This window comes from Phragmites australis, chromosome 10 (genome assembly GCF_958298935.1).
Source record: "Phragmites australis chromosome 10, lpPhrAust1.1, whole genome shotgun sequence".
NCBI classification, from domain to species: domain Eukaryota; kingdom Viridiplantae; phylum Streptophyta; class Magnoliopsida; order Poales; family Poaceae; genus Phragmites; species Phragmites australis.
In genome coordinates this window covers 26725324-26753287 of record NC_084930.1, presented here as the reverse complement: position 1 = coordinate 26753287, position 27964 = coordinate 26725324, and the positions used below count along the sequence as shown (strand labels likewise).

Sequence of the window (27964 nt, the reverse complement as noted above, 5' to 3'; positions counted from 1 at the left end):
TAGAGGAGAGATTCCAACGAAAGTTGAGCTGTCGGAAACGAAAGGTTTTATCTTACGGGGGTCGTTTAGTTCTTGTGAACTCGGTTTTAAGCTGTCTGGCTATATTTATGTTTTCTTTCTTTGAAGTGCCTAAAGAAATCCTAAAGAAATTAGATTACTATCGATCATGTTTCTTTTGGCAAAGTGATAGGCATAAAAAGAGGTATAGACTAGAGAAATTAAGCATTCTTTGCACACCTAAAGATCAACGAGGATTGAAAATCCTAAACTTAGAGTTGCAAAATAAATGCCTGTGTAGCAGGTGGCTATTTAAACTTATTAATGAAGAGGGGCTTTGGTGGAATCTCTTAAGAAATAAATATATGAGAAGCAAAACGATTGCAGAGTAGAGAATAAGCCTGGGGATTCACAATTTTGGACCAGTCTTATATTGGTTAAGCAAGAAGTTTTGAGGCTTAGCTCTTTTAGATTGCAAAATGGAGCTCAGATATGTTTTTGGGAGGATGTTTGGTTAGGCCAAACTCCTTTAAAGGAGCAGTACCCCTCTTTGTATCTTATTGCACATAGGAAAAATGCAAGAGTAGCTTATGGCTTCATGTTAAAGGTCCCTAAATATTTCTTTTTGTAGAACTCTTGTAGGGAATAATTTAGCAGCTTGGAATGATTTGATCTTTTGCTTGTTTTTATTCAGCTGACAATCATGATACATTTCGATGGTCTCTACATCACCACATATGTTTTACGGTCCGGTCTATGTACAGAGCATTGATCAGTGAATATGTCATTCCTGCCAATTCTCACATTTGGATGTTAAAACTTTCGCTAAAGATCAAAGTGTTCATGTGATTCCTTTTAAATGGAATAATTCTAACCAAAGATAATTTAGCAAAACTTCGATGAGAAGGTAGTATCAAATATTGTTATTATAATTCAGTAGAGACTATACAACATCTATTTTTTGATTATCAGTTTGCTAAATTAATCTGGCAAGTGGTATACACTACTTTTGGTATTAAACCTCCAACAAGTGTTTCCAATCTCTTTAGAGATTGGTTTAATGGGTTGAGTCAAAAACTTAAATACCACATCATGGTCGGAGCAAGTGCGCTTTGCTAGGCTATATGGTTAAGTCGAAATGACAATGTTTTTAATAAAAGAACATCACAAACTTCTTTATTTACGTATTGGATCCGATTATGGTCTATGCTATAGAAAGAAGAGGAAAGATATCTAATAAGGGATGCTGGTTGGCGTCCGGAGACCATAGCGATGAAAGTCTACGCTCAATATAGATAACAATTTAGTAATAGACTTTATACTTAATTGTTGTTTAACTATGTTGAGACGTGAAAGACTGTCTTTTATTCCATCCGGAGTGTTGGGTTTTGAATCATCTAATAATAAATAGCTATGTGCATAGCTTTATATTAAGATTGGAATAAGTATTATTTCTTTCTTAAAAAATAGTTTTGAAACTCAAAAAGGTATGCACATCCTAGCCGTGGAGCTAGTTTGTTCAGTCACAGGACTTTGTGCAGATTACAAGGTGCCGATGAGTAAACAAAGCCACAGGTGCCACCGGCACTAGTGTTAGATCATCTCTAACTATATTCCTTTCATTTTGTTTCCTTTTCGATTCCTTTTTCTGTTCTTATTCCCTTTATTTTCTCTCATCTCTAACAGCGTAGTGTCTTGTCTGAAAGGAATGACCCTGAAAATCCCATTGTGAAGAGAACCGTGCAGGAAAACCGTTAGAGCACTGAAGGAAATAAGAATCCCTTCGCGACGGGAATCTCGCCCGCGAAGAGACTCCCTTGGGCGTGACCTTATATGAACACATGTGACTAAATTTGTTTATTGAATAGTACATTCAAATTCGAGTTGGATTATACCATTCATGTTAGAGTTGTATATCACATGTATAATTTTTTTTGCCGAAGCAAACATCCGTATCCGTATTAGATTTTAATATCCGTGTCCGTGCCTCGGAACATGACCGGCACTGGACCTCTACCACATCGCCGTCACGGCACCACAACCAACTGCCTCGCCAACGGCCGACTATAAACCCTTCTCTTTCTCTAGTCTTCGCCAGTGGCCACCACCACCAGCAGGACCCCTCGCGCGCCTTGCTTCCCGTCCGCTCACGCTTCTGCCGGAGCGGGCGGGGCCAATGGACCTCGACGCCGACATGATCCCGACCTCCCCCTCTGCCGACTCCTCGCCGTCCTCCTCCGACCTCGACACAGAGGTACCCGTCGAGGTCCCTGGCTGGGTGGTCAATTGCATTCTTGTCGTGTTTCTTGAACCGATGGTGTTTGGTTTGGTTTCTTGGTAGTCGACGGGGTCGTTCTTCCGGGACCGGAGCACGACGCTGGGGACACTGATGGGCGTGTCGGCGTTCGGCGGCGCGCAGCAGCGGCGGGCGGCGATGGCGCCGGCGGGGGAGGGGGGAGTGGAGACGACGCAGCGCGTGGCTCCGGAGGATGGGGACGGGAGGCGCGGCGGCGGCGTGTGGCAGCGGAGGAGGCAGCGGCGGCGCGGTCGCAGCCTCGGCCGGAGCTGGTGGCGGCTGTGCCGGGACGACGACGGCGGCGGCGGCCCGCCGACATCGCTGGGCGAGTTCCTGGACATGGAGAGGCAGCTCGCGGGCGCCGACTTCCTGTGCGACGGCGCCGGCGCCTCGGGGCGGGAGGCGGCTGCGGCTGCGGCGGCGTCCGTGGCGGCCACAGCGCTGTTCGAGGACGGGAGGGTGCGGCCCCCGCAGCCGCAGTCGGCGGCCGCGGCGGAGGAGAGAGGGAGGTGGTGGCTGCTGAGGGCGCCAGAAGGGTCATCGTCGTCGCTAGCGAGGCTGCCGGTGCTGCTCACCGGCATCTGCAGCAGCGGAGCGGGGTGAGAACTAATGGTGCTCAGAAACTCAATTAAGCTGCTCTGGAGGGGTGTTTATGTGACAATGGAGGGGACGTTTCTTTAAGCTTCTTTGTCTCCCTTCTTTCCTTCCTCTCTCCGCATTCTTTTGTTGCTGTCCGCCTCTCTTTTTAAGTTTTCTCCCATTAATTATTGCACTTTGGTCCTTTTGGTCATAATGCCCATTTGATGCTTCTTTTTGCTTATTCCCTATCCTTTTTGGCTTTTAACCTTCCTCTATGCACAGGAAATAATCTAGAGTGATATTCAAAAACATGCTAGTATTGGAGATGCTAAATTTCAGTTGATTGAAAATAAGAATCCTTAGAGTCGATCAATCTGAACCATAATATGAAGATCCAACGGCTTACACCTCATCTTCCTCCTCCAACCGTTTTCTCAGGACAACGGTTACTCCGGATCAAATTTCTCAGCAATGACTAGCGTTCCTAGTCTTGCTCCCCCACCCGTCTGCATCCTCTATATTTAGCAACAGCGATGCATTGGATACGTTGTTGTTCCTCTCTCGCTAACTATTTTTTTCAAACTCTTTTATCGCTGATGCCGCCGTTGTCACTTGCTACTCCGTCACCACTACCGGGTATCCCTCTAAGCACAACACAATTAGCCTAACTCTAACCCTAACCCCCTTTCCCAGTGGCGGACCCAGCATTTTCGATTTAGATGTACATACCCATCGCGCTCGTGCTCGGCCACGCCACCACGTGTGCCCTGCTTTGCTTATGCCCGCGCCACCATCGCGCCCTGTCTAGCTCTTCTTTGATCAAACCTCTTTGATCAAACCCTCGGCTCTTTTCAGCGAAGTTTTTTTTAAGAAATGAAATAAGTGGTTTCTGTATATTCTTTCCCTAGATTCCAGCAAAAGAGCAGGCTCTTGCTTGATCGAATCGTCAGCTCTATGCATAAATAGATCCATACACTACCTTCTTGTCCCCTTTTCATGTTTCCTAATTTTTCCTATGCCTACGCGGAACAAGCACCAACAAATTAACCTGCAAAGCATCTGAATTTATGTAGCAACCATTTAATTCTAAGCTACTCCCTACCATAGTGTTCCATCCCAGATGATTATGTTGATGCCCCAAAATTCGATGGTACATAATTCAGCACATGGGGTCGTGACGAGCAGGGAGGGATTGAGCTGATCTTTTTTTGCGCCAGTGGAGCTGCCCTTGGCGTTGCCCCTTGCCATCACCCCCGCGAAGGCGCAATAGGTGGCCGAGCCAACCATCCCGCGTGCTCGCCAGCGGCTAGCTTCCTCCATCCGTATCTACCTATGTGCCCAGTGCTTGTGCCGTCGTGGCCAGTCTAGCCGCACCGCACCGACGCCACGCTCACACGCCGCACGGCCTCGGCCCTGTTGGCGACCGATCCGTTGCAGTGCCTTGCCAGGCCCGCCTTCGGCTCTGCCCTACCCCACCCGCACCCATACCTCCACCCTGTTGGCACCCACGCCCCCGTTTCCCGCGAGCATCCGCTCCTCTACTATGCTGGCGCCCGTGCTAGCGCCGTGCTCCACTAGCGCCAGGGCTAGGCCCACCTCTGCCGCCCCGTGTCATCACCGTACTCCGCTAGATCCGTTGTCGCCACCCTCCATATGTTGCTTCTAGTTCTAGGTTTCAACGAGCGTTGTGCGTTCATGCGTGTACTACCGTATGCATGGAGTGAGTGTAGGGAGCTGGCATGGGCTGTGAGCTGGTGGGTGGGGCGTGGATTACTGGGTTGCATATATAGAATTTTTTGCAAAAAAAATTTAGGTGTACAAATGTACACCTATGGCCCTTCTTGGGCCTGTCCCTTCCCTTCCTCTAACCTATCGTCGCCTCTTCTTCTCTGGCACCGTGTTCACATCTGTTAACACCATCGACTGAAAAATTACGAGAATTTAGACATCTGAACTCTAGTAGGTGCATGCTAGTATTGTTCGGCTGACGTGTAAATGTGGTTGCCTCCTCTTTTTTTGCATCAAATGACTAACTCCTAGTAGCGAGTTGTGAGTTTGTGACGGTGCTATAGTGCATATTGTCCAAGCTCCATTCAAGGCATCATGGCAATGATCCTCTGATTCTTGCGAGGTGCAACAGACTAAGTCGTGTTGTTCCTGCTGGCCCGTAAGCATCCAGGCCTAGTGCTCAGCACTGGAGCGTTTTTGTCCAGGCCCCTGCAGTTCGATTCGATCGCACGGCGGGAAGATACTAGATGCCCCATTCTTGTGATCTGAATGGCTGCTCAGAACTGGTTAGGACCACTCGTTACTAATCCATGCGTCCCGTGCCTACGACATCCGATTTGTGCATTGTCACATGTATACATAGAAGAATCTCTCCGTGTTGCATTGTCACATACATGGACGTATTTCTCCAGCTTGACATGTACTACTCTGAATCTCTGATCATAGTAGTATCAGGAATACAAGAACCAGGAGCAGCTGGTGGTTCCGTGCAGGGTCTATTTGTAGGGGCAACCAGGGGCCAAAACTGCAATCCTCCCATTCGAGCAGGGGATGGGACGCCACTTTGGCCGGGCAGTGCAGCTGCCTTTCTCTTTTCGGTGATGCTCATGCGTGCATGCATGCCACCACGAAGAATGATGAGCGCTGTCAGCTGCAGCCGCATGTTTCAAGCAAAGCTTTGGATTCCGCCTTCCGGCAAGCCAGAAAGAGACCGTAGTCCTGCTCCTGGACATGATATGTCTAGCTCGAGCAGAGAAAGAGCGGAGATGCGTGTTTACCTATAGCCTTAAGCTGAATTTCCTTCCATTCAGGCAGTTGAAAACTAGGGTAGGACAGAATACATTCCAAGGCCAGATGGATGTTATCAAATCACACCATGCATGCATCCTAGAACTTGCTTGAACATAGCAGAAGCAGAACGCTACGACCAATCCTTGTTCCTGCCCTTTTTTACAGGAAAGGATCGGCACCCACTACGAGCACGAGCTCATCACAATACAATAGAGCGGCAACAGGACGAATCAGCCCATCGCAGGACAGGACACACAAAAGCTAGACAGGACACACGCACAGCCGACGCAGAAGGCCCGAGCACCACCACCGTCTCGTCTCGTCTCCTACAGGTCGGGGTGCGCGGAGAAGTAGGCGAGGAGGCCGAGCAGCGGCGCGTTGATGTAGGTGGTGGGCTCGGACTGCTGGAACACGGCCCGCGCGTCGGGGAACGCGTCGGTGCTGTTGCTGGGCCCGCCCACCACGGCGCCCACGAGGAGGTTCGGGTTCGGCGCCGGGCTGGCGTAGTAGGCCGCGCCGGCCTTGCACCCGATCCGCGCCGGGTGGGCCGACACCGACGGCAGCGAGCTCGCGCGGTGGTGGATCCGCCGCGGGAACCGCGCGCCGTACCCCACCATGTACGACATCCGCAGCGGGTTGTCGCCCAGGATGTAGTCCACCTGGCGCCTGGCGACGCGGCGGAGTTGGGCGGGGGAGGCGCCGCCGCAGGGGACGCGGGCGTCGGCGTGGCTGAGGTAGTTGGAGTAGGCGAGGAGGAGGAAGGAGAGCGACGTCACGTGCTGCATGTTGCTGTTGCCCACCTTGAAGAGGAGGCCGCCGGGGGAGTACTGGATCTGGGGGTGGCCGGAGATGCCGGGGAGGAGGGTGCAGATGAAGTTGTCGGCGTTCACGCGGAACGACCGGAAGAACTCGTCCTTCCCCATCAGGACCTCCTGGGAGAACGAAGAACAAACCATGGATCATTAGTGCACTAATCAAGTGTGACTAGCTAATGAGAAATAGCTCACTAGCTCATGGGTAACGATGGATGGATTAATACATGCATTCCGTTTCCGAAGGCCGGGAACACGTACGACGATGGTACGAGACCCCGTGAGCACGGCACGGCAAAGGTGCTAGGCCACTGCCCCATTCTTGGTATGCTACGACTATTCCAAGAAATGTCCATGGCCGTATTGTTTCGATTCATATTCATTCTGTATTTGTATTCGAAACTACCTATTTTCATATTTGTATCAAAGATATCAGTTCCAAATCCGATAAAAAAATATATTAAAACAAATATGGTAAAAACATTATCCGGCCGGAACTGTTTTCACCCCTAACACTGAGCCCGGCATAGGGGCCAGTGATGAGACAATCATGCTCGCCTGCGTTGATCAGAACCACTAATTTATTGCAGCTAGCACTGACAAAAGCATGGAGTGGTACTGCTGCTACGGTGCTGATTAACCTATCCAGATGCAATCTTGGTCCCATCTCATGGTTCAGAAATATTCCGTACTAATCAGTATTCAGTAGTAGTGCTAATGTTGTGTGATTGTGTCCTGTTTGCTAATCACTCTATACTGAACCATGGCATGTGCCGCCACGTTCATAATCGATCTATGGCATGTCCGACTCCTCAAGACCAGGCGCGTGATTAGGTGGATAAGCATGGTATCGATCGAATGGAGTGCAATATCGCAAAGGAACGAGACATGATGTGTCAGTAGGAGTCTAGGACTAGGACTACATCAGTGGTCCCGCATGTCGGGCCAAAAGGCACAAGGGCGTGCGCGCGTGACAAGGTTCTCCATTGCCCATGCCACTGGCTTGTAAACTTCACCGGCACTTCGAGTAGTCCTAAACCCACTGTTAGAGGTAACTAATCACGGATTAGAGAGATATATTAGAGGGAGAGAGAGAGAGAGAGACGCTAAGTAGGGGCGTAGTGCCATGCGTCAGGCTTGGGATACATGCCAAATGAGTCAATGGCGTCGCAGGGGCTGGTCCACCGAAAAGCCGGGGAGCGCGACGTCAGGGGGGCATGTGCGCGCCGCGCTGAACGACGCTGGCCGACTCCAGAGGCGAGGCAGGGCGATGATGTATCGCTGAACGCAGACCGATGCTACTACCGGAGCAGCAGCAGCGGCAGCACGCAGGAGCGGGACACGAGAAGGGGCCAGGATGCGACAGACATCCCTGGAGCTAGCCATGCGCAATCCTAGACTACTTGGGATGCAGTGCAACAGGAACAGGTAAAAATGCGTTGTGCAACGGCGCAGCGAACGTAGGAGCGCGCAGGTCACCTTGGAGATGAGGACGTTGATGCCGGCGTGCTTGTTGTCCCAGCCGAACTCGTTGATGGCGTCGCTGGCGCCGAGCGCCACCTCGTTGCGCTTGATGTAGTCGCGGTACTCGCGGCGCCGGGACGCCTTGTGCAGCCACGCCGCGCCCCACAGCAGCTCGTCCTGGTACCCCGAGTAGTCGCAGTAGCAGGGGCACACCGCCGCGTGCAGGCTGCTGCTGTAGGGGCCCCTGTACTTGTCCGCGAACTCGAACACCTTCGGAGACGAGAACATGACTCAAAACAGGTTTGCCACCAATAGAGAACCATGGGCATTCATACCACCGGTACCAGCAAGACCACATGTCCGTCATCAAATCTAACGGTCAGGGTGGCAAGCCAGCATTTACGCGCCATCACGCAGCACGCGTACCAGCTTCAATGCACTTTCCCCGCCGGAGGCAAGAGAGATGGAGTCGCTCACCTTGATGGCGCGGTCGAGGAGGCGCTGGGAGTAGGCGGGGTCGGCGTCGCGGAAGACGATGGAGCCGGCCGCCAGCGCGGCGGCGGTCTCAGCGGCAACGTCGGAGCCAGGGTGCGCCGGATCCACCTTGTACACGGTGCGCGGGGTGTCCATGTCCTCGGGCCGCTCCCAGCACGAGTGGTCGCGGAACGCGTCGCCCACCTGCACGTACACCGTGTCGGGCGTCGCCGTCGCCTTCATCAGGTAGTCCGTCGCCCACCGCACCGCCTTCCGGGCCTCCGCCTCGTGCGCGCCGAAGCTGCGCCCGAAGTCGATCAGCCCCCACGACATGAGCGTCGCCGTGAACGCCATCGGGAACCCGAACTTCACGTTGTCGCCGGCGTCGTAGTACCCGCCCTCAAGGTCCACCTGCAAACATTTCACGGAAGGCTTAAAAACGGACAATGCACTAATGGTTTGGGCAAGAAACGGTGCGTACGCCGGCAGCGGCGCCGTCGTGGATGGCGGAGTCCTGGCGCCAGCGGAGGCGCTGGTCGGGGGGCAGCCGGCCGGAGCGCTGGCCCTCAAAGAAGAGGATGCTCTTGTGGAGGGCGTCGCCGTAGTCGTGCACGGCCAGCGCTGTCGTCACCACCGATGTCGCCACGAGGAGCAGCACCACTGCACTCACCGCCATTGGGGAAAGCTTGCGTCTTGGTGGGAGCGGTGGTGGTAGTTTAGTTGGTTGGTGCTGTGCGGCGGTTCGGACACTGGCCGGAGTGAGGAGGAATTTGTAGCAGGTCGGGGCATGTGAGGAGACAGCAGGTCGGGGCATGGGCGCCGAAGGGAAAGCGACATGGGATGCTGGGGAGGCCACCAGTTGGGACGCGACACGTGCACGTTGGAACGTGGCGGCGCGCGCTCCGAGAAGGTGGCAGGGCGTCGCGGGCTGGCAGTGCCTCCATGGACCGGGTCCTCGTTAACGTTGCCGCTCTAGCTGCTTGCACGAGAGATTAGTATCGTGGTTTGCAATGCGACTTCGACATGAAACTGGTTTACTCATCGATTCGGTCCTGGCATTACCGTACTGCTGATATTTTTTGTAACGCCATGTCATGTCTTAAACAGTAGCAAGTATACCGGTCATCAGAACCGAACGATTCTGCGGGCAAACAACTGACGGCCGCTGGATGACCTGGACTGACCGGTGACCAACTCCTACACTGCGGTGAGGGCATCTCAGCAGATCCTTTATCTAGTACTACAGTACTCCGTAAAGTACGGTACCACTAGAAATTCATTTCCAGTAGATTCTTATCTAGTACTACAGTTTGCTACAGTATTACAGAGATCTATACTCAACATTTGCTTGAGTACTGTAGCACCGCAACACTGTATCAGTATTGTTTACAGAGGCTGAAGGTGGGTCCGGAGGGAAGAGAATAGTAGTAGAAGGTAAGAAATATGGTAGCTGTTGGAGATAAAAAAATAAAGAAAGCAGTAATAGCATTATAGGAGACGAAATTTTAAAATATCTGCTGGAGATAGCTTAACTGCAGGGTCGGGCATGATATGATATTTGGTTGGTTCAGGAGGAAACTTAAAACGAGATTTATTGAATTAAAATAAAAATATATAATATTTAGTGTATTAAAAAATGTTTCTGATAAACCTTAAAATATGTAAAAAAACAATATTTACCTTAAACACTTTCTAAAAAATCATCTTAAATAATTGTTTCTAATATTTTTAGATACGAAGTCATTGATGATGGTGTTAACATCAAACTCATTCAACAATTTCTTCTTAATGCATAAAATTGCAAAATCATTTAATCTTTCTTAAAAATTATGGATCTCAAATAGTTTCTTTCAGCTGACGACATAGTCATAGACACAATAAATAAGATTTGATAAATAATAAAAATATTAAGATAATGATATGTTTCTTTGATATACTAAAAATCTTTGTATAAGTCATTGGGCTATCTCGTAAAGTTAGCGTATCAATTTTTCAATTTAATATCATTCAATAACTCCAAGATTGCTTAGCTCACTAAAAATCCAAATATATTTTTAAATGCTTAGAGTTTTTCGAATTTATTTTTAATGAAGTGTTTATCATATCAACCATTACCAAAAATATTTAATTTTAAAAACCTTCTTAGCTTAAAAAATAATTAACTATAATCAAATGTTAAAGCCTATGCATCACTCAGGCACGATATGAGAGGGCTCTTGGATGTTGGGGCCCGGGCCGGCCCTGGGTAACTGCAGCAGAGAGCTTGCTTTAACTAGCGGCTGGATCAAGCGAGCGGCACCGGAGGATAAGCGGATAACCGGCGGCAGGAGGGATGGGCACCACCGTGGCCGCACGCTCCGCCCCACGCCCGCTGCTCGTTATCGCAGTGCACATCCCTGCCCCACGCATATTATCGTCCACAGCGAGCCCACGTTGTCACGTGAGGAGGTCGCCGGACACGTTTGACTTGTTGCCGTGATTCTCCAATCTAGTAGACGTGCTTGCTGGTTCCTCAAGCGTGTTAGATCATCCCAACCATATTCATTCATTTGGATTCTTTCTCGATTTCTCTTCTTATTTTCATTCTTTTTATTTTTTTTTATTTCTAACAGCTTCCCTTCGAAATAGATCATCTCAAATCGATTTTCGTCAGGACTTAAAATCCTTTCATGAAGAGATTTTCGTTCCCTTCAACGCTCCAACAGTTTCCCTTCACGGTTTCGATCGTAAAGAAATTCTTAAGATTATTCCCTTCAGGATAGAATTCTCTCTCGTTTTTCTTCACAAATCTCTTCAAAGGGAAGCTGTTAAAAATAAAAAAATAAAGAGAATAAGAACGAAAAAGAGAATCAGGAAAGAAACGAAATAAAAAGAATAAGATTGGAGATGGTCTTATAATCAGCTAATTGTCCGAGAGGAAGATATCACCTTTGTCAGAGATAAATTGTATCCGAACAGATTTGGTTATATTTGAGATTGAGATAGAATCGGTGTCGAGATAGAACTTGTGTTTTGAACCGTGTATTACGTGACCGATTCTATCATCTCATTTAACCTAGTCCGTCTCTTGTAAATCTTCTGGCTGCGCCCCCGTCAGCCCCTATAAACACGTACGCGGCCTCTACGGAGGTTCATACGCTTCAACATAGGTTAGCTATTCTTTTAACCTTTACCTACAAAACAGGAAAGATGATGTCCATGCCCAACAGAAGGCTTAAGGCTTCTGCATGATTAGAAGGCTCCACATTGAAGGCTTTTGCCGGTACATGGAGGGACCAAGGAACTTGGTTTTTTCGATTAGCAATGTGTATACCAAGGCATGCTTTGTCTTCGTCAATAAAGGAAGCATAATGAGATCAGCTTGATTTCGTGTTGTTCTGAAAGTAATGGAGATTTCATGACATGTCTGTAACTTGCTTCACTTGAGAAGCTTTGTATTGAGATTCTTGAAAAGCTTTAGCTTGATGAATAACATAATAGATAGATTGAACAATGTACGTTAATTTTGGAGCCACACTAGCCCTGCCTTAGCGTAGCTGGATAGTCTCTTTGAGGAGGAGCTAACCGATCAGGGTTAGGGTTAAATCCCCTCCGTTGCCAACCCTCCATTTTGGGCTATACTCAGGATATGTTGGATAGAACTCAAGCTTTAGAATTTTTTAGAGTTGGATATTTCTAACTTTATGAATTTGTGAAGTTACTGTTGTTTGTACACCAAAGATGTTCAGCGAGCCATTTTATTTTTTTAGTCTAAAATAGAGATTTAAATTAATTTATTTTAGTCTACAAACTCAAGATTTAACATGGAGTTGTGAGCTGAAGCCTAGTGTCACTTTTTTCCTTTTTTGGAAAAGGGAGCTTTAATTTATTAAATCTCATTATTTTTCCCTTTTATTTACAAATAGATAATCTACTTGTTGGGATAGCCTAAGTGCTCAGGAATAAGCTCATATAGAGATTTGGCCTAACCATGTGTAAGGACATAAGTTGCAATTCATGTATTCCAACAAAGGCAAGCGGGAATGAGCTTGGGATCTTTTATATATATATATATACACACACACACACTACCTTCGTAGAAAAAAACGTAAGGTTAAAGTTGCTACAGTAAAAAGTTGATGACAAGTAAACGAAAACAGAGGTAGTATATATATATATATATATATATATATATATATATATATATATATATATATATATATATATATATATATACTCATATGACAAGGGGGGAAAGGACACTAAGTATAGCACCAAAATCAACGTAAATTGTTCAAACTTATACATTCATATGTAAAGATTTAGGAATAAGTCTATATGACCCTTCAATATCAAGGATTAACTACTTAATCTCCTGACGTACGAAACTAGGTATTCTACCATCTAAACTAGTCAATCTCGTCTATTTAACCCCTTAAGGCGATTTCACAGGGCAGTTTTTCCTCGTTGGCACACCACGCTGGCTTCTTTGCCCTGATGACACCTAGGCCCATTTGTAAGTAACCTTGTCCTCCCTCACTAACCCTGTCAAGAGTTAATCCCTAATAATTTATGCAGGGTATGCCAGACGATGGGTGTGTGATCAACATTTCCTATGGCTATTGGTGAGTTTGTGTATCTGTAGCGAAAATGGCCCTATTAGGCCATAGTTGTGATTTTAGTGATTAATGACAATATAGTCAATGTGACTAACATGTTTGTCAAGAATATATGTTAGTAGGTCTCATAGATGCAATATATGAAGAAGCCACCGCAGTCAAGACAAAGTTGGACTAAATTGGAGAAGCCCTAGGAAGATTTGCTTCACCGGATGGTCCGGTGCTCTGGGTGTTGAACTCACCGGAGCATATTTGATAAATGGGAGAGAGACCTGAAGACCTCACCGGAAGGTCCAGTGATTAGAGAAGATACACACCGAAGCATTTTATCTAGAGAAGATTACAACCATTGAAGTTGAAGATCAAAGCACCGGATGGTCCGGTGATCAATATGTTACATACACCAGACAATGAACAGTGCAAAGAGGTCGAATAAAGTTCAACGCATCGGATAGTCTAGTGATGAAGGTTGTGCACACCGGAGCATTATTTCCAGAGAGGGTTGCATTGGCTCGATTAGCTGAAGTCAACTCACTGAATAGTCCGGTGATGAAGTGATGTGCAACGGATGCTTTCACCGGAGCAATTTACATAGAGAAGAAGAAAAGACTCAGATAGTTCAGGATAACTCACCGGATAGTCCGGTGATAGATATGAAGTGTACATCGAAAAGTCTGGTGTTCACAGAGGCTTGAGTGGGTTCTAATGGCTAGTTTGTGAGAGTGTACTCACCGGATGATCTGGTGTTAGTACTAATGTTCTCACCGGATTATCTAGTGTTAACAACTTTTCTGAGTCGTTGGGTTAACGGCTAGTGCACGGGTTTGAGGCTATAAATACCCCTCTACTCAGTCATTTGAAGGCATGGCATGCTGTTGGAGTCTAGAGGAAGCTCATACATATTTGAGAAGACATCAAAGTCACTAAAGTGCTTAATGTGATTATACAAGGCGATTAAGCATAAGATTAGTGAGTGATTAGTGCTTATAGGCCTAAAAGAGAGTGTTGCTAGATGATTGCTGCCTAGAGAGTGGATCATGGAGTGATCCAACATTGTACCAAGTGGTACGCCAGCATCTTTGAGTCTTGGTGACTCGCTGACAAGTTTGTTGACCCTCCGACTTGGTATGGAGCGGTGATGAGAAGCGTGTACGGGGATGCAAAGACCCTTGTCTTAATGGCTCAAGCTCTAAAGTGATCACAGTAGCAAGGAACCGAAAGAGAGGCTAGTGGTGAGACTTTGTCTTGGTGGCTTGGTAGCTCATCCGGGTGGAGCCTTGTCTTTATGACTTGGTGGCTCAAGAGCCATGGCCAGGTGCCGACCAGAAGCATATCCTTGATGGAGCTCCAACATAGACTAGAGGTGGTATTTATGTAATCGATATAATGGAAAAGAATTCTTGTGCTGAGTTTGCTCTCTTGATCTTATTTATGTTTCCGCATTTACATTCTTACAATTTACCTTCTTAGATAGGTTGCAAGCGTTTTGATCGGTAGAATAAACACACTAGATAAACCTAGAGTATATCTAGATATAATTTGATATAGGTTTATCTTGTATTATTTTTGGAGCTAAAATGATTGTAAGTGTCCTAATTCACCCCCCTCTTAGGACGTCACCGATCCATTCAATTGGTATCAGAGCTAAGGCTCACATCTAGCTCTACAATTTGTGTTATAGCTTCACACCTTTCACAAGATTTTGCTAATTCATTTACATTTGAGCCTTAGTCTCATTGTGATCGGTTAGGCTTCCTCAAGGTCATCATCGTGTAAATCATCACATAAGTGATGAGAGCATCATCATCCATTCCTCTAAGAGAAGCTCTTCCTCAAGGTCGTCATCGTGTAAATCATCACATAAGTGTCTCATGGCCAAACATATAGGTAGCAATGTAAGTGATGATGAATCTAATAAGGATTCTTCCTTCTATGATGAATTCCTTCATTTAATCAATGAGTAACAAATGGATCTTAAGAAACAATCTAAAGAGCTTATAAGATTCAATGCACTTAATGACTTTCATGCTACCTTTGTTTCTAATTATGAATAATTATCGAGCAAATTCAATTTGCTAAACAAGGAGCATGATGAGCTTAAAGTTAAATTTGAGTGCATTGAATCTCAAACTAAGGTCCTTTTGAGGCAATTTACATCTCTATTTAATTTCAATCCTAAGGTGGATGCTTCTACTTATTGTGATGATTTAATTGCTTTATCTAGTTCACCCTTTTGCAATGAGATTTGTGTTGAGAATGTTGTTGTAGAATCATCTAACAAACTCATTACACAAGAGAATGATGAGATTAAGCAAGAAGTGGAGAAGCTTAAAAAGGACCTAGCGAGTTTAAAGGGAAAAGGACATGTCCAACCTTCTCAAGATAACCGTGCTTTCATGGTGAAGAAGCTTGCGGAGGGGTCCACTGTGACATGCTTCAAGTGTCATCAAGAAAGCCACAAGTCCTTCTAATGCAAACAAATGAAGAAGAAGACCAAGGAGAAGAAGAAGATGACGAACCTCTATACCAAGTCCAACTACAAGATCAAGACCAAAAGCAACCAATACAAGCTCAAGAAGAAGGACAATGGCAAGGTGGTTGCACACATGGTTACAAGAAAGGATTGGAGTTGGAACCAACCCTTTTAGATGCCTAAAGAAGTCATCACCAATATAAAGGGGTCCCAATCTGTCGGAGGATAAACTCCACAAGCAGGGATCTGGAGGGACCTCCTTTGAGATTCGGCCGGGGGGTGATTCTGAATCTACCTCGTATGTGAAATAAATAGGAGTAAATAAGATGCAGGTGAAATGGATGATCGGATGCCAGAGGGAATAAATTCTCTGGGGGTTTTAGACAGGTTCGGGCTGCACGGAGCGTAATACCCTACTCCTGTATGTATGCTATAAATGCTCAGAAAATGCCTCTCTGAGGATCTCTTGTGTTACAAGGGTGTTTGTCTAAGTCTAGAGCTTCGTGCTTCTTGTTCTTCGTTGGCTTGTCTTCTGTGTGTCTTGATCTTCTCCGAGTTCCAGAGTTCTTGTTCCGTGCCTCGATCCCCTATCTCCGAGGAGCCCGCCCTTCTTTTATACCCCGTCGGGGTGGGTAGCGTGCCCAGAAAGGATGGTGCGAGTTCCAAGGTGCTATAAATGGAAAGCAACCATCATGGGCTGCAGTCTGATATGACGGAGGGGTTGAAAACGCGCCCCCATCCGATCCTGTCGTCATTATCCTGCTTTTCAGCGGGTGCCGCAGGGAGAGCCCACCGGGCAGCCACCGAGTACCCCGCGTGCCCGTCCGGTCAGAGCGAGCCTGACACAGCAAAGCGATAGGCGATATGCCTCGTGCCTTGCGACGATATCCCGAGACACGCCGGATGACGCGCGATGGGACCCGTGCATTAAATGTCCCCACGCCTCCCTGCCAAACCGTGGCAGGGACTTACAGTAGGCGTGGGGGGAGTAGTTGGAAGTGACAGGTCACGCGCCCTCTTAAACGCAGCATCGGGCCTCTCACCCATTGACACCTCACCGCTGAGCCCCTGCGGGGTCCACCGACGAAATACTTCTCAGGTCCTCGGGGAACTGTGAGTGCTCGAGGACTACTGTTCACAGCCCTGCGCACTCTCTCCCGGATATGCTCTTCCTTGGTCCTCGGGGAACTGCGAGTGCTCGGGGACTACTTGATGAGGACATCACTCTTTCGGATACACACACACCGAGTATTCCTCCAACAATAGGTCCATTGACACGAGCTCGTGCACATCAACTAAATCATGAGGTGAGCTCGTTCCTTAGTGTTCCTTTATATTTTGATAAGGATGGGATGCTACTGAATAATTGTGATGTATTGTTACTTAGGAACACGGGAGAAGACCAGCAAGGGCGCCCAAGCCAAGGTGGAGGTCCAATCAAGTTCGAGTCCGTTTCGGAGTCCAGGACCAAACTGCACTAAAATCGTCGCCCAGGACGCATACGGACTCCGTTTTCAACGTTCTACACATGGTTCGAAAGCTAAGGAGATAGGCTTTCCAACGGGACTGGTCCCATATCCAAATTCTTTCTAAGTCAACAGGAATCATCGAAACAAGTAGACATCCAGAATCTACCAGGGTGCTGCGCCATCATCTTTTGGGCCGTTGGGCCATGTAATGTGTTGGAGTCCATTAGGGACGCATCCAGGGGTCCTTGGCTGACCCTAGTCTCTTATATACAGTAGCCGTCGCTCCAATTAGGGTTGGGTTTTGCTTAGATATTGATCTACACACAGATTGTGAGATTTTCGCTCTTGTTCCGGACCGACTAGGCCGCCGCAAGTATTTGTGGAACCCCAACTTTGAGTGCTTGAATTCTATTCGCAATATTTCAGATTGCATCTTCTACGTTCTTGCTCTTGCAGGGATTGAGCCTTCTTGGCGAGGTCAACCGCACGACACGGTTGATAACCAACGGAGCTGTGGTGTAGTGATTGCAAGGGAGACGATCTGTTCGGGTCGAAGCCTTTGGATCATCAACGTCGAATTCTCCACCTACCGACTTATCGCTACCTATCGGAAGATCAGGCCTACAACCTCATCACTACTATTCATAACCCCGAGCACTCTCTCCCAGGTATGCCCTTTCTTAGTCCTCGAGGAACTCGGTTGCTTGGGGACCACTATTTATGGCCCCGAGCGCCCTCCCCCGGAACTGTGACTTCTCTTGTCATCGTGGAACTCCGGTGCTCGGGGACCACTGTTCATGGCCCCGAGCACCCTCTCTCAGAACTTGGCCTTCTCGAGTCATTGGGGAACTCGGGTACTCGGGGACCACTGTTCATAGCCCCGAGCACCCTCTCCCGGAACTTGGTCTTCTTGGACCTCGGGCAGATAATCCCCGAGGGAGGGCGCCACGAGGCACTCTGCTATCCTGGCCTCGGGACTCGGGCACCCCTAGTTCCCATGTCACCGACACAATCAGTGTAGATTCTAAAGAAGACTTGAAGCCCGAAGTGACTATAGGGATTTGGAGACTTGGCTCACAAGATGAAGTGAAGGTTCAAGCAAAGAAGTCAAGTATACAAGGATGGGTGCTTTGATGAAAATCGTGAACATCATATACTCAAATCCCCATCCAAAGATAAAAGAGGTAAATGGTAGCTAGACTTATGTTCATGCATTTTATTTTTTGCTTCTAGCTTATTTGCCTCGTCTAGGATTGCATATGCTTATTTCAATTTATTGCAATGTCTAGTGTATGTTTTCATATGGTAGGTTGCTTGTGTTTATCTCTAATCCATGAGCAACCTACATGGTTTATTAGTTGTAGGTTTATTTATTGGCACTAGTTTTTACAATTGGTACTTTCATGTGCCATGATCTAATCTATAGGATAAATCTCTGTTGTTATCAATAATAAGTACATATATATCTCACAAGTATTCAACACTTATATGCACACATTTATGAGGAGTATATTCTATAGGTTGTGATTTTGAGACTAACATGTGTTTCTAGTGATATATTTTATAGTCTCATAGAGCAATCAACATGTTCTCGGATGTATGCAATGCTTAAATAACTCAATTGGTATATTTGTCAAATCTTTTATTCATTTAAGCTACCTCCATGCATAATATATCATAAACTTTCTATCTTGATATATTATCTAGTTGTGCATATGTTTCTTTCTTATTGTATGTATGCACACATATAGAGGGGGTTTAGACTATATTATGCGAGTTTCATAAATTATGATTCATGTATTTTCATAGTCTACAATTAGTACCATTCATTTGTAGTGATATCCATACAATTGGTATTATTTTATTGGATCATGATTTGTGAAGCTCTATCACATGTGCTCTAATATTTTTTCTTTTAGTTCAACATGTGTTTATAGCCCTTTTTGGAGATTGTTGACAAAGGAGGAGAATTTTGATGACCAAAGAAAGATGCAAGTTTACAAAATGAATAATATGGAGATTGTAGCAATTACCAAGATATCTAGGAATGCCGAAGTCGACAAAGGAGGAGAAGAAAAGATGCTAGGTGCCTAGATTGACAAAATAGAAGCTGTTGTATAAGCCGTTCAAGAGAGATAGTGGCAATGGAGAAAGGAAGAGCCACAACAAAAGGGGACTAAGTAGTAAGAACATGCATCCAAGTAATGTGGTAAGACTTTGTACTCGCTTATGATCTTTACATTTGGTATCATTTATTATTTGCCACTTGCTTTGGTTATCAATCACCAAAAAGGAGGAGATTGTAACGAAAATAGCCCTATTTGGTTATGATTGTGATTTTGGTGATTAATGACAACATAGTTAATAGGACTAACAGGTTTATCAATAATATATGTTAGTATGTCTCATGGATGCAATACATGAAGAAGTCACCGCAGCCGGGACAAAGTTAGACTGAATTGGAGAAGTCTCAAGAAGATTTGCCTCACCAGATGGTCCGATGCTCTGGGTGTTGAACTCACCGGAGTATATTTGACAAATTGGAGAGAGGCCTAAAGACCTCACCGGAAGGTCCGGTAATCAGAGAAGATACACACCATAGCATTTTATCCAAAGAAGGTTGCAGCCATTGATGTTGAAGATCAAAGCACTGGATGGTCCGGTGATCAATATGTTGCACACACCAGACAATAAATAGTACAAAGAGTCCGAACAAAGTTCAATGCATCGGATGGTCTGGTGATGAAGGTTGTGCACATGGGAGCATTATTTCTAGAGATGATTGCATTGGCTCGATTGGCTGAAGTCAACTCACTGAATAGTCCGGTGATGAAGTGATGTGCACCGGATGCTTTGACCGGAGCAATTTACATAGAGAAGAAGGAAAGACTCAGATAGTTCAGGATAACTCACCGGATAGTCCGGTGATGGATATGAAGTGTACATCTAAAAGTCTGGTGTTCACAGAGGCTTGAGTGGGGTTCTAATGGCTAGTTTGTGAGAGTGTACTCACCGGATGATCCGATGTTAGTACTAGTGTTCTCACTGGATCATCTAGTGTTAACAACTTTTCTGAGCCGTTGGGTTAACGGCTAGTGTGTGGGTTTGAAGCTATAAATACCCCTACACTCAGTCATTTGAAGGCGTGGCATGCTGTTAGAGTCTAGAGGAAACTCATACATACTTGAGAAAACATCCAAACCACCAAAATGCTTAATGTGATTATCCAAGGTGATTAAGTATAAGATTGGTGAGTGATTAGTGCTTATAGGCCTAAAAAAGTATGTTGCTAGGTGATTGCTACCTAGAGAGTGGATTAAGGAGTGATCCAACCTTGTACCAAGTGGTACACTAGCACCTTGGAGTCTTGGTGACTCACCGGTAAGCTTGTTGACCCTTCGACTTGGTGTGGAGCGGCGACGAGAAACGTGTATGGGGACACAAAGACCCTTGCCTTGGTGGTCCAAGTTCCAAAGTGATCACAGCGGCAAGGAACCAGAAAAGAGGCTAGTGATGAGACCTTGCCTTGGTGGCTCATCCGGGTGGAGGCCTTACTTTGTGACTTGGCGGCTCAAGAGATGTGACCAGGTGCCAGTCGGGAGTATATCCTTGGTGGAGCTCTAACGTGGACTAGGGGTGGTATTAATGCCATCGATACTATGGAAAACAATCCTTGTGCTAAATTTGCTCTCTCTACCTTATTTACATTTCCGTATTTACATTCTTGCAATTTACCTTCTTAGATAGATTACAAGAACTTTGATCGGTAGAGTAGACACACTAGATAAAACTAGAGCACATCTAGATAGAATTTTATATATGTTTATCTTGTATTGTTTTTGGAGCCGAAATAGTTCTAAGTGTTATAAATCACCCCCCCCCCTATTAGGATGTCACCGATCCCTTGAGTATCGAAGGAACTCAAAAACAACAGAGATTATCCAAGTTCATGCCTCCCTTGGGATAATAGCCCTACGTCATGTGTATTTTCTTATGAGTTAGATAAAATTATCCTGAGCGTCCCCTTTTACAAGCCCGGTCCTCCCCCTTTATATAACAGGAGATAATGTGTACTATGTACTTACAAGCAGACCATACCAAATACGATAGCTACCCTATAACTGACAAAAACTACTACTCCTATGTCATCATTACAAGGGTGGGTCTACCCTGGTCGTCATGCATGCCCTGTCCCATTTGCCAAATATCGTCACGCTCGATGCAAGTCTGTCACGCTCGCCTGTCAGGCTGTCACGCTCACCTGCTAGGTAATCCTGTAGCATTTAATGCTACAGGACATATCACACCATCTCTACATCAGCTCACAACTTCGCCCGCCAAAAGGGTGCCTGGGGAAGGAAAACATATTAGTAGATATCATTAAATATAATTAGACTGGTTAGGTGAATATCTGCACCGTGACTAGCCATGCTAGTCGTGGGGTTTCCATTTGCGACCAGGGGATTGGTCGTGCAAGCCTCGCCTAGTTGCACAAGGGGGCCATGGTTTTGAAAAAATCAACTACCAACTAACATCTGCCGGTGTAGACCCTCCTGACAGGGGACCCCTTATTCTTTACACTGATAGTATCCTCCAAACTCTATTCTGGATGGGGTAGACTGAGTGGTTCACCGTATGGTTCGGAGATCACTAGACATCATTTGGTCGTGGTCAGGCCTAGTCGAATCGCTTAGGCCATATGTGAACATAAGTTCGCCTAGGGAGTGGTCGTTGATACAGCTTGCTTTTGTGGTCGACTCAGGAAATCTCATCCTGAGTAAGGTTTAAATGTCCAGAGAGAGAGAGAGAGAGAGAGAGATCGTGTGGGAGAGAAAAATGTGAGTGGGAGAGAATCGAGGAAGAGAGAAACATTAATTGCCATCGAACCAGAGGGAATTTAGTCTCCCCATGTGCGGCCTTTCGAATTTTGAGTCGGCTAGACTCCATGATGGTTGCCAATTGGGATATCGCGCCAGCCCTATCTATTAGAAAGCTAAAGGTTCCCCACGAATCCTTTTGCCACCTCCCATATCCTCCAAGCCTTTGCGCTCAGAGCCCTTCTTCTCCGTCCCTGTTCTTGCACCGGCAATGGCGCCACGCTCCTACAATGAGCCAGATTTCCCCAAATCCAAGTACAACACGGCGAGGATGAAGCAAATACGCGACAACAACTAGCTCCCTCACTGTTTGTCCTTGGGGTACCGTGTCGGTGAGAGGATGCTGGCCCCCCATCAGGTGGAGATCGTGATGTTTGTTTTCTTTTTCTTGGCCAGCCTCGTGCCACCCTTCTCTGAATTCTTCATCTCCGTCATTTCCTTCTACGAAAACTGCCACCTCCACGTCAACCCCAATTCCATTATCCCGCTAAGCGTCTTTGCCCATATGTGCGAGAATTTCATTGGGGTCGAGTCGTGTCTCAATCTCTTCAGGTTTTTCTATATGGTCAGGTTACAGACGGGGCAAACCACTGGAAACTATGGGTTTTATCTCTACGATGACATCATAGGCTCCTTGAGATGGACCTCAAGTCGTTATGATCAGGCTGGAGGGAGGATTGGTTCTACCTCGCGATAGAAGATTCCTTGGACAACATTTGCGTGCTGAGCAAACCGACACATGTCACCAAGAACTAGGGGAATGCCCCCACTATAACTCCAAAGCTGATGACCTTCGCCAAATAGGTCAATCAGCTCAGAGAGGCTGGGCTAACGGGATCTGACGTTGTCTGTGATCTCATCAAGCGCCGGTTGTGCCCCTTTCGGAGAAGAGTGCATCCGGCATACCAATACATCAGAGTCGACGAAGGTACCTAAGATAGTTCTACAGGTAACTGAAAGTGCATCTAGGCCCCCTAAGTGGGTTTTGGCTTATTGATGACAAAACGATTAAAGAACTAACGTGCTTTGTGAGTATTGAACAGGTATGAGCATTAGTTGTGAAGGTAAATAACGTTTGACGCCCGTCGAAACAATTGAAGAATCAACGAAGGATATAAAATAGGGCTTAAATTCTTTTTACTTTTGCAATTGAGTCTAGGATAGATTTTTTCCTAGATGGATGAATTTATTTGCTCGATTAGTGTCTCAATGCTCAAGAGATCCTTTAGAATCACCCAATTGAGAGACACATTCACTCACGGACACGAAACTCTTTCTGAAAATTCTCTGAGTCCGGAGTCACCGGATACTCCGGTACTCAGCGCTCAGCCGGAGTCTCTGTGCTAGCCTCCGGCAGAGAGTCTCGGCTTCGGGTTAATCTTTTCAAGGAAAAGGACCGGAGTCTCCGGTGTTCACCGGATACTCCGGTAAAATATTTTGTTTGCAGTCGGAGTCTCCGGGGTAGACTCCGGCAGAGGCTCTCGGTTAGCTTTTAATCCTTTTGATATTTAATAGGAAAGACCGGAGTCTCCGGTGTTCACCGGATACTCCGGTACCTGAAGATGCCGGAGGGTCCGGCTAGTCTCCGAACTTAATCTTCTTGGAAAGACTGTCAGGACCGGAGACTCCGGTGTTCACCGGAGACTCCGGTAATTAAACAGAACTGTAACGGCTAGTTCTGACACGTTCGGTGACCGTTCTGACGCCGTTTTGGATTTAGGACCGGAGACTCCGGTGTACACCGGATACTCCGGTAAGCTCTGACAAAAACAGTAACGGCTAGTCTGTGAGAGAGTGCTATAAATGCCCCCTCTCTCCATAGCATTTAGAGCTTGCTGTGGCTGGTTTCCTTGAGACCTCTTGAGCACTTTAAGAGCATTCAAAGCCTCTCCAATCATCTCTAGAGCCAAATTTGCAAAAATTTGAGAGTGTGGGTTTGGAGAGAGTTCAAGCCACTTGAGCATTGAGTTCTTCATCGAGCATTTTCTGCGATCATTTCCTTTGAAGCTTTGGGTTTCTAAAAGGAAAGGAGTTGCCCGAAGAGCACCCAAAACTTGTGGTGTGCCTCGGGAAGTTTGTAAGCACCTTCATATTGAGTAAGAATTTTTAGCTTGATCTTTGTGGTCGCTAGAAGAGGATAGGGTTGGAGAAGACCCGGCTCTTTGTGAGCTCCTCAACGGAGACGTAGGCACTTCTTTGTGAGGTGGCCGAACTCCGGGATATATTCTCGTGTTCTATTTTGTGAAACTCACTTGATCGTGTGCATTTAATCATTTGTCATTTAAATTGCTATAGTATCAATCTTGCTAGTTTTATTTGTTGTTCTAGCTTAGTAACATCTTCTTGACCTAGTGCATCTCATAGAATCTAGCTGTGATCATCAGTGCAAATTTATTCTTAATTTTCCTGTCAGGTCGGAGACTCCGGTCTAGACCGGATACTCCGGACCATACCGGAGTATCCGGACTTCACCGGAATATCCGGCAGTTTAATCCGCTATTTTTAGTTTTAAATTTCAGAAAAGCCTATTCACCCCCCCCCCCCTCTAGGCACTTTCAATTGGTATCAGAGCCTAACCTCCTACAAGGCTTCACCGCTTGGAGGGAATTATTATGTCGACATCCGGAAGTCCGAGGGGTCCGAAAGATGATCCATCAAGAAGTGATGATGGTAATGGTAAAGGAAAGGGAAGTGAGGTTCCTTTCAATTATGATCGTTTGAATTCTTCTAGCAATTACATTTCCGTGCCTTCCGGACGTGCACCATTCTTCGATGGTACACATTATGCCGCTTGGAGGCACAAAATGAAAATGCACTTAATTTCTCTTCATCCAAGTATTTGGAAGATTGTTTGCACAGGTTTTGAGCTGCCGGAGGAAGACCAAGAGCTCACCTCAAGTGAAGAACAAAATATGCATCGCAATGCTCAAGCTACAAGTATGTTACTTAGTGCCTTGAGTCCGGAGGAATTCAACAAAGTAGATGGACTTGAGGAAGCTAAGCAAATTTGGGACACACTTCAAGTTGCTCATGAAGGGACTACAAGTGTGAGAGAATCTAAAATAGAATTGCTTGAGGGAAAGCTAGGAAGATTTGTGATGGAGGATCATGAAACTCCTCAAGCAATGTATGATCGGATGATGGTGCTTGTGAACAAGCTAAGAGGACTTGGAAGCGAGGACATTGATGATCACAAAGTGGTCAAGAGACTTCTTAGGGCATTCGCTCCTAGAAATCCCACTTTGGTGACGCTCCTCCGTGAGAGAAGAGATTATAAGAGACTCACACCAAGTGATGTGCTTGGAAGGATTCTTGCTCATGAGCTTATGGAAGAAGAAGCAAATGAAGTGAAGATTCATGCTAAACAAAGCTCAACCTCAAGGCATAAAGAAATTGCACTCAAGGCAAGCAAGAGCAAGCAAGTTCAAGAATCAAGCACAAGTGATGATGAAAGCTCCGAAGATGAAGAAATGGCGTTCTTTGTGAAAAGGTTCAAGAAATTCATGAGAAAAGGAGGCTATTCAAAGTACAAGAGAGACATGCCCAAGAAAAGAACATCAAGAAGGGCATGCTATGAATGTGGCGAAATTGGTCACTTTATAGCCGATTGTCCAAACAAGAAGAAGGGAAAGGACAAAGAAGACAATAAAGTCAAGTCATACAAGAAAGACAAGAACAAGATGTACAAGAAGAAATATTCGGGTCAAGCACATATTGGAGAAGAGTGGGATTCCAACTCCGACTCGGACTCCGATGATGAAGGAGTCGCCACCATTGCTATTCATGAGCTTACACCAAGAAAATCTCTCTTAATGAGTGATGATGATGATGATGATGGAGACTCCCCAAAATGCTTCATGGCCAAGAACCGCAAGGTAAAATCTCAATCCAAGCTCCTAGATAGTGATAGTGAGTATGATAGTGATTGTGACAATTTGTTCAAAGGTTTGAATAAAAATGTCATGGCTAAAATAAAGGAGCTAATGGATACAATAGATAGTCATGAAGAGACCCTTGAGAGGCAAGAAGACTTGCTCATCCTTGAAAAGGAGAGAAACCTTGAACTCGAGGAGCTCTTTGCTAAAGAGAAAGAAAAAGTTGAGAAATTGTCTAAAGATTGTGATTTAGCCAATTCCTCAATTGCCGAGCTTAAGAGTAACAATTTCGTGCTTCTAGAGAAATTATCTTGTTTAGATGAAAATTATAGAACTCTTGAAACACAAATTGATATTCTTAAGAAAGGCTCTTCTAACTCTAGTGAAGCAATTTTACTATCTAATGCATCTACTAGCAATGGATGTTCTCGTTGTTCTAACCTTGAAATAAATGCTTGTACAACTAATATTGAATCCTTGCAAGCATTACAAAAGGAAAATGAGAGGCTAAATGCTTTGGTCAAATATGGGTGCATCAAAACTTATAAGTCAAAGGATGCACTTTACAAGACTATCCAAGCCAAAGACAATAAACAAAAGAGAGGTCTTGGTTTTGACCAATATACAAGCAAGCCAAATGATCGTGTGGTATTAAATGGAGTGGAATGCCTCAAGTTTGTTAAAGGAGGCAAACAAGTTGATCAACCTACTCAAACAAGGCAACCGAAGGCTTATGCCCCCCAATGTTCTTTTTATGCTTCATACATGCTAAAGAGAGACCACCATGGTAAAGTGGTTGCTCTCTATGTTGGTCCCCGCACAGGAGATAGAATTGTAAAAAGGAATGTGTGGGTGCCAAAAGTGCTTGTGACTAACGCTAAAGGACCCAAACAAATTTGGGTACCTAAAATAAAGGCATAACTTTGTTTTGTAGGCATACTCCTCCGGTGGATCAAGTTGGGTCATTGATAGCGGTTGTACCAATCATATGACCGGAGAAAAGAGTATGTTCTTCTCCTTTGAAGAAAATGGAGGACCTCATGAAAACATCATTTTTGGTGATAATAGAAAAGGAGAGGTAATGGGACTAGGTAAAATTGCCATCTCAAATGATACTTCCATTTCAAATGTGTTGTTAGTAAAATCACTCAATTACAACTTATTATCCGTATCTCAATTATGTGAAATTGGTTATAATTGTCTTTTTACAAATGAGGGTGTGGTCGTCTCTAGAAGGGAGGACGCCTCTATAGTCTTCACGGGCAAGTTGAAGGGTAAACTCTATCTTGTTGATTTTTCAACGGATGGAGTGATGCCTAAAACTTGCTTGATGGCTAAGTCTAGCATGGGTTGGCTTTGGCATCGCCGACTTGCTCATGTTGGCATGAGGAATTTGTCCAAACTTCAAAGGGGTGAACACATTCTAGGGCTAACGAATGTGACCTTTGAGAAAAATAGAGTTTGTAGTGCATGCCAAGCGGGAAAGCAAGTTGGAGCATCTCATCCCTTGAAAAATGTGATGACCACTTCAAGACCATTGGAACTTCTTCACATGGACTTATTTGGGCCAATCACTTATATAAGCATCGGAGGAAACAAATATGGCTTAGTTATTGTTGATGATTTTTCACGTTTCACTTGGGTATTCTTCTTGCATGATAAAAGCGAAACTCAAGCCATTCTCAAGAAGTTTGTGAGAAGAGCACAAAATGAATTCGAAGTAAAGATCAAGAGAGTTAGAAGCGACAATGGAAGCGAATTCAAGAACATACAAATTGAAGAGTTTCTTGATGAAGAAGGAATCAAGCATGAGTTCTCGGCTCCATACTCCCCTCAACAAAATGGAGTGGTCGAAAGGAAGAATATGACTCTAATTGAATCCGCAAGAACAATGCTTGATGAATACAAAGTATCGGATCAATTTTGGGCGGAAGCAATCAACACCGCATGCCATGCCATCAACCGGTTATATTTACACAAGTTGTTGAACAAAACCTCATACGAGCTTCTAACCGGTAACAAGCCAAATGTTTCCTATTTTAAAGTCTTTGGTAGGAAATGCTTTATTTTAAACAAGAAATCTAGAAGTTCTAAATTTGCTCCAAAGGTAGATGAAGGGTTTATGCTTGGTTATGGTTCAAATGCTTACGCCTACCGCATTTTCAACAAAACCACCGGATGTGTTGAAATTGCGAGAGACGTAACATTCGATGAATCTAATGGCTCCCAAGTGGAGCAAGTCGATACAAAT

At 45.7% G+C, this 27964-nt stretch overlaps 2 protein-coding genes across 3 annotated transcripts; one reads left to right on the top strand and one right to left on the bottom strand.

Annotated features, from left to right (window-relative positions):
• The first annotated feature begins 1952 nt into the window (after window positions 1–1952).
• Window positions 1953–5936, top strand: LOC133930505 (uncharacterized protein At3g17950-like). 2 transcript variants are annotated; one of them, XM_062377164.1, is made up of 3 exons: window positions 1953–2251; window positions 2339–2892; window positions 5837–5936. In XM_062377164.1, exons 1-3 carry the CDS (start codon window positions 2174–2176, stop codon window positions 5934–5936), a joined length of 732 nt encoding a protein of 243 aa, XP_062233148.1. In that variant the 5' UTR covers window positions 1953–2173. The 2 variants fall into 2 exon arrangements, with proteins under 2 accessions (XP_062233148.1, XP_062233149.1); XM_062377165.1 differs by lacking the exon at window positions 5837–5936 and having other exon boundaries at window positions 1960–2251; window positions 2339–3113.
• Window positions 5937–5997: 61 nt separating this feature from the next.
• On the bottom strand, window positions 5998–9202 carry LOC133930504 (endoglucanase 17). The gene is made up of 4 exons (XM_062377163.1): window positions 8903–9202; window positions 8425–8832; window positions 7963–8217; window positions 5998–6603 (listed from the first exon to the last, which is right to left on the bottom strand). The coding sequence occupies exons 1-4, from the start codon at window positions 9095–9097 to the stop codon at window positions 5998–6000; spliced, it is 1464 nt and encodes a 487-aa protein (XP_062233147.1). The 5' UTR covers window positions 9098–9202.
• Between the last annotated feature and the right edge of the window lie 18762 nt (window positions 9203–27964).